General features: G+C 34.8%; 1 protein-coding gene across 1 annotated transcript; it reads left to right on the forward strand.

The window, feature by feature from the left end:
• Positions 1-452: 452 nt before the first annotated feature.
• On the forward strand, positions 453-2,955 carry LOC106376979 (zinc finger protein BALDIBIS). Its single transcript, XM_013817123.3, has 4 exons — positions 453-987; positions 1,153-1,552; positions 1,717-2,531; positions 2,603-2,955. Exons 1-4 carry the CDS (start codon positions 843-845, stop codon positions 2,617-2,619), a joined length of 1,377 nt encoding a protein of 458 aa, XP_013672577.1. The 5' UTR covers positions 453-842; the 3' UTR covers positions 2,620-2,955.
• The last annotated feature ends 2,580 nt before the right edge of the window (positions 2,956-5,535 follow it).

Raw genomic sequence — 5,535 nt, forward strand, 5'->3', positions numbered from 1 at the left:
GCTCTATTCATATATTTATAGGTTTTCTTGTATATATGCTTTATACTTTTCAACATGAAATATATACTTAAATACTTACGTTAAGAATATAGAGAGATTTAGAGATGGAGTGTGGTCCAGTTTGAGTCTACCGCTGACCGACTTGTAAGAGAGAACAGTCGTGTGTGAAGAGAGAGAGATTCACTCTTTGCCAGCTTTCTTTTTGGTCGTATCCTACTGGACTATTTGCTACAGCCCAAAAGCTTACTATCAAAATAATAAAAACAAAATTATATTTATTAGAAATTGTACCGACGCCCCCAAGAAAAAGAGAACCCTTTTTGAAACTTTCTTGGAAAATATGGCCTTCCCAGTTTTTAATCTATCAAAGAAATGAATTATCTTCTGGTACTTCTCCATAGTGTCTTGTGGAATTTATATTACGAGAATAAGTGTAAAACGTTCGTTAAACAATATTTGAAATTCTTGCGTACTCTACAACAACCGTATTAACATATATATAGTCGTGAACTTACAAAGTTAAATATTTATTATAAAAAGGGCTTAATATTTATCATTCTTAGCTTCAAATTATATATCTGGCAATTTGGTGTATTAGTATTCTTAAACTGGCTCTCTATATATATCCTATTTGAAAGTATTATTATTTACATTCTTACTTGTTTTCTTCTTCGTAACCCTCTCTGTCTTCTTGCTCTCAAAAATTTTACTTGATTTAGTAGAGAACTGTGAGACAAATTAAAGAGTGTTTCTTTATATATCTGTGTCCAACTGTTTTGTATTCTTACTTCGAAACTCTCTCTTCCTCGTTCTGTGTCTCTTGTCCATCTCACTAAACCAACATGATGATACCAGATGATCATCATCACCTCTCATTCCCCAGTTATGTTCTTCACCAAGAACAGATCACCCCAAATCTTAACCCTAACCCTAATCCTACCTCCTCAAACTCAAACAAAAGGAAAAGAAATCTCCCGGGAAATCCAGGCATGTATAGTCAATCCAAATCTTGGACTTTTCATTTTCTACTCATTTGTTTCTTGATATTTATTTTTATTTGTTTCAGTATTGAACAATACTCTAATTCCTTACAATGATTCTCTTTTTTTTCCCATTCCTGGCTCTTTTGGTATATATTAAAAAACAAAACAGATCCAGATGCAGAAGTCATCGCTCTATCGCCAAACTCGCTCATGGCTACGAACCGATTCATATGCGAGGTCTGCAACAAAGGGTTTAAGAGAGACCAAAACCTTCAGCTTCACCGGAGAGGTCATAATCTTCCATGGAAGCTAAAGCAAAGGACAAACAAGGAGCAAGTGAAAAAGAAAGTGTACATCTGTCCCGAGAAGGCATGCGTACACCACGACCCGGCTCGAGCCCTCGGGGACTTGACTGGAATCAAGAAGCATTTCAGCAGGAAACATGGAGAAAAGAAGTGGAAATGCGACAAATGTTCCAAAAAATATGCTGTCATGTCCGATTGGAAAGCTCATAGCAAGATTTGTGGTACCAGAGAGTACAGATGTGACTGCGGTACCCTCTTTTCCAGGTAATATTGCAAGACATTTCTGAAATATAACACTCTGGTTGCCTCTATAACTCTATGCAAACCGAATGATTAGTATTAGCTTCGACAGAAAATATCTGGTCACATATATATATATACATATAACAATTGTTGATTTAGTTTCTTTGATGAATGAATTGAAACAGGAAAGATAGTTTCATCACACATAGAGCATTTTGTGACGCTTTAGCTGAAGAGAGTTCTAGATTCGCCTCAGTTCCACCAGCCGCAACGGCAGCTCCATTTTTGAACAATTCCCCGGATGCAGAAGTCAACCATGGAAACGTCAAACTAAATCATCAGCAACCCGGTATCAATATTAATCGCCACAACATTAATGGCTTCATGGGACAAGCCTTCGCCAATCAGGTTTCCTTACCAGCCAACGTTTTTGCCTCCTCATCATTGCCATCACCTCATAGTGAATCCGATTCGCTTCAAAATCTATGGCATTTACAAGGACAATCATCTCATCAGTGGCTTCTCAACGAAAACAACAACAGAAACATTCTACAAAGGGGAATCTCCAATAATCAAGAAGATCAGGACACTAAGAAGGGAATTATTACTAGTGATTATTTGTTCTCTTCGGACTCAAGCACCAATTATGATCAAAGCGGTGGACAAGTAATACCATCCATGTCAGCCACGGCACTACTACAGAAGGCCGCTCAAATGGGATCAAAGAGATCAGAATCAAGCTCCAACAATAGCACGGCTGTTGGTCTAATGACTTCCTCCATCTTCAACAACAAACATACAGAGAATGATATCAAAACTAAGGAAGTTGATGAAAGAGGCTTCACAAGAGACTTTCTTGGTGTGGGAAGTCAAAACCGTCCTTGGCCATTATTGATGGTCAACCATAGTCTTCCCAACATGACTCAGCCGGCCACAACCGACGTTATACCAACTACCGGTACAGCAACGGCCGGTACAGCAACGGCAGAAATGAATCACAGTATGTTATATTTCTTTATGAATATATAGAAAAGGCAAGAGTCCTCTGATTATGATATTTTTAAAATGCAGAAACACAAACTATGTAATCCAAATGACGAATGGACAATCAAATACAGCAGTACAAAGCGAAGAAAATAATGAAAGATTACAATCTGATTATCTGAATCGGAGCGAATCCCTGGGTCAACTCGGTGCTGCAGACTGGGTCCTCTAACTTGACGAAGATGGCTATTTGGGTCCACTCCCTGCATGCATGCACAACAAACCATACGCTATGTCTTTTCGTATTCTTCTTTTTTCTTTTTCTTGTAATTATTTATGATTTTAATAGTGAAAGACTAAAACAAACGAGGACAAGTGTGTATGTCGGTTATGGAAAGACTTCAGGTAGGGTTTTTATTTTTTGAAAAAACTTTAGGTAATTGTTACTCTCTTTTTCGGGTTTTTTTTTTTTTGACCATAAAAGCTTTCATATTTAAGGCGTGAGAATAAAATGTTTTTACAAACCCCCTGGCTAGTTAGACGGGCCAAGCCCAGTATTTAACCCCATAGTAAAATAACCTTAGTTGAATCATGACCTAGTTACCCAAGTTGAAAGCCCACATACCTTTAAGGTCCAGTTTTGTAAAGGAAGTGGTGGAGAGGAGGTGATCGGTGGGTGACATGCTGATCAGATCCAGAGCTGCATCATCTGAGTAGAAAGCGAAGGGTTTGAAGGTCTGTAGCTCTGAATCTTGTTCTTAAGCTGACGGTAGATGATGTTGTAAATCAGGTCCACTGAGCGAAACGTATTGGAGTGTAGCCTAGCGTTTCGTTCATTCGCCAATAGATCATAGCTTGCCAAGCTAAGAGGGAGAGGAGAGTGAGTGGCTTGCCTCTGGGGAGGTTTATCATTTGAGTGAGAGTTCCTTCCCAGCTTCTCAGTGGTTGAAATCGGAGCCTTCCAGCTAGTAGAGACCAAACGTCAAAACTAAAGGAGCAGTCTTGGAAGAGGTGATCTCGCGATTCATCTGCTGCATTGCAGAGGAGACACATCGAGCTTACTTGCAAGCCCCATCGAATGAGTCGATCTCTTTTTCTAGTTGAAGATTAAACTTTTGGAAGTGTATTTTTTTACGACAATTAAGCTTTTAAAACCCGTTAATGAAATCTTTGTTGAGTTGAGGAATAAAGAAGAGGAGACTTAGAAGTGTTATGGGTAAAGAAATGGAGTTAAAGGAAGCTTGTGGAGGAATAGGGCGAGTGGTAGAGATGGTTATACTAATACGTAAAACACATGTATTTCGGCAAATATATAAAAGTTAAGTACGTAAAAGTATAAAATAACAAAAAATTCACCCAAAAATACAACAAACAAGTTTTATTATTCTTCACTGATGTTTTACATATGTATCCTTACTTTTTTTTCTATTACAAATAAGCATTTCAGTTTTATTATAATCAAAACTATATCAATAGAGTATTAACTCTAGTCCCGTATTAATATATTTTTTCTATTTTTCAATTTATATTATAATAAACATTTTCACTGATTAATATTATTTTAAAGAATTTACCATATAATTTTATTATAAGCAAAACTATAAGAATTATATTAATAGAGTATATTAACTTTAGTCTCGTATTAGTATAATGTTCCAATTTTTCAATTTTATATCATAATAAATATTTTCGTTTATTAATATTATTTTAAAATACTTACCATATATTTTCTGTTTTTAAATATACAAATACTTTAATCATTTCTAAAAGTAATAACTCAACTATACAATCAACATTTGTCACTGAAAAATGACTAATTTTTTTTTAAAATTGTATATTTGACTGCTTTGCATTCAATGGACACATTTTGGAAAAAAATATATATAGCGGGTATAAAAAATATTATTAGGTTTATGTTAATTAGTTTTCTTTAATCTATAAATTATTGTATCCACTATTAATACAAATATGTTAAAATCGTTTATAATTATTTCTATCATACCATGTGTATTTATTTGTATATTTTAAATTTCTATAATGTAATCTATGATATTTAATATTTTCTATAAACAAATTATGCTAATTCTTCTATCTTTAAAATGTTTAATTGTTTGTATGATAATATATATTAGATTAGGTAGTTCTAGGACTAGTTTCTTTTTCAAAACTTTAATTAAATATCAACAACCAATCAAATTAAGAGAATTAATTCTAAATTTTACCTAGGGTTGGGCATTTTATCCGATACATGAACCCGAACCAAAAACCCGAATCCGAACCAAAGTAGCAAATTACCCGAACGGGTTTTGTATTGAACAAGTTTGGATACCCGAACCCGATCAGATATATCCAAAACCCGAAGTAATACCCGAAGTCATCCGAACATATGTATACTTTAATTCAAATCTACATCTTTCATCCAATATGTTATGACTGATTTCTCTTAACCGATTTTGGTTTAATTAATATTATATAAAATCAACACCAAATCATTTTTCCTAGCCTAAACGTGTGCACATATATATGTATCTCCTTTTTAAACATGCGAGATTAAGGCACCATATGCATCTCCTATCTCTCATCATTCTCTCCCTAAAAGATCTTATTTCCTAAAATATTGTTCTTCTCACGATCCATGTAAAGTTTCTTGAAGACATTATATGTTTCCTTCATTAACGATAACTACCATAAACGTCATTGTAACTACCAGAGCCACCTCGAACCATCTTGTCGTTCTTCAAACGAAGGGGTAGTTTCCATCCATGGAGCTTTCCTTGTTACTCCCGATTGTGTTACGTAACTGAAGCAAGAAAAGGAAGAGTTTTTTTTTTCGCAAGAATTACATGGTTTAAAAAAATTGTATCCGTAATTCAATTTTTTTTATCAAATACTTTGTTTTTTCGGTTATATCCGAAATATCCGAATCCAAACTAAAAATACCCGAACCCGATCCAAAGTGTAGAAATATCCGAACAGATTTTATACTTCTATACCAAAATATCCGAACATCCGAAATACCC

This window comes from Brassica napus, chromosome C1 (genome assembly GCF_020379485.1).
Source record: "Brassica napus cultivar Da-Ae chromosome C1, Da-Ae, whole genome shotgun sequence".
Lineage (NCBI taxonomy): Eukaryota > Viridiplantae > Streptophyta > Magnoliopsida > Brassicales > Brassicaceae > Brassica > Brassica napus.

Excerpts from the sequence above, each read along its gene's own strand:
- LOC106376979 (XM_013817123.3), top strand. The coding sequence starts at position 843 with ATGATGATACCAGATGATCATCATCACCTCTCATTCCCCAGTTATGTT. Across the intron at positions 988-1,152 it reads AAATCTCCCGGGAAATCCAG|ATCCAGATGCAGAAGTCATC; the intron begins GCATGTATAGTC and ends AAAACAAAACAG. Across the intron at positions 1,553-1,716 it reads TGCGGTACCCTCTTTTCCAG|GAAAGATAGTTTCATCACAC; the intron begins GTAATATTGCAA and ends GAATTGAAACAG.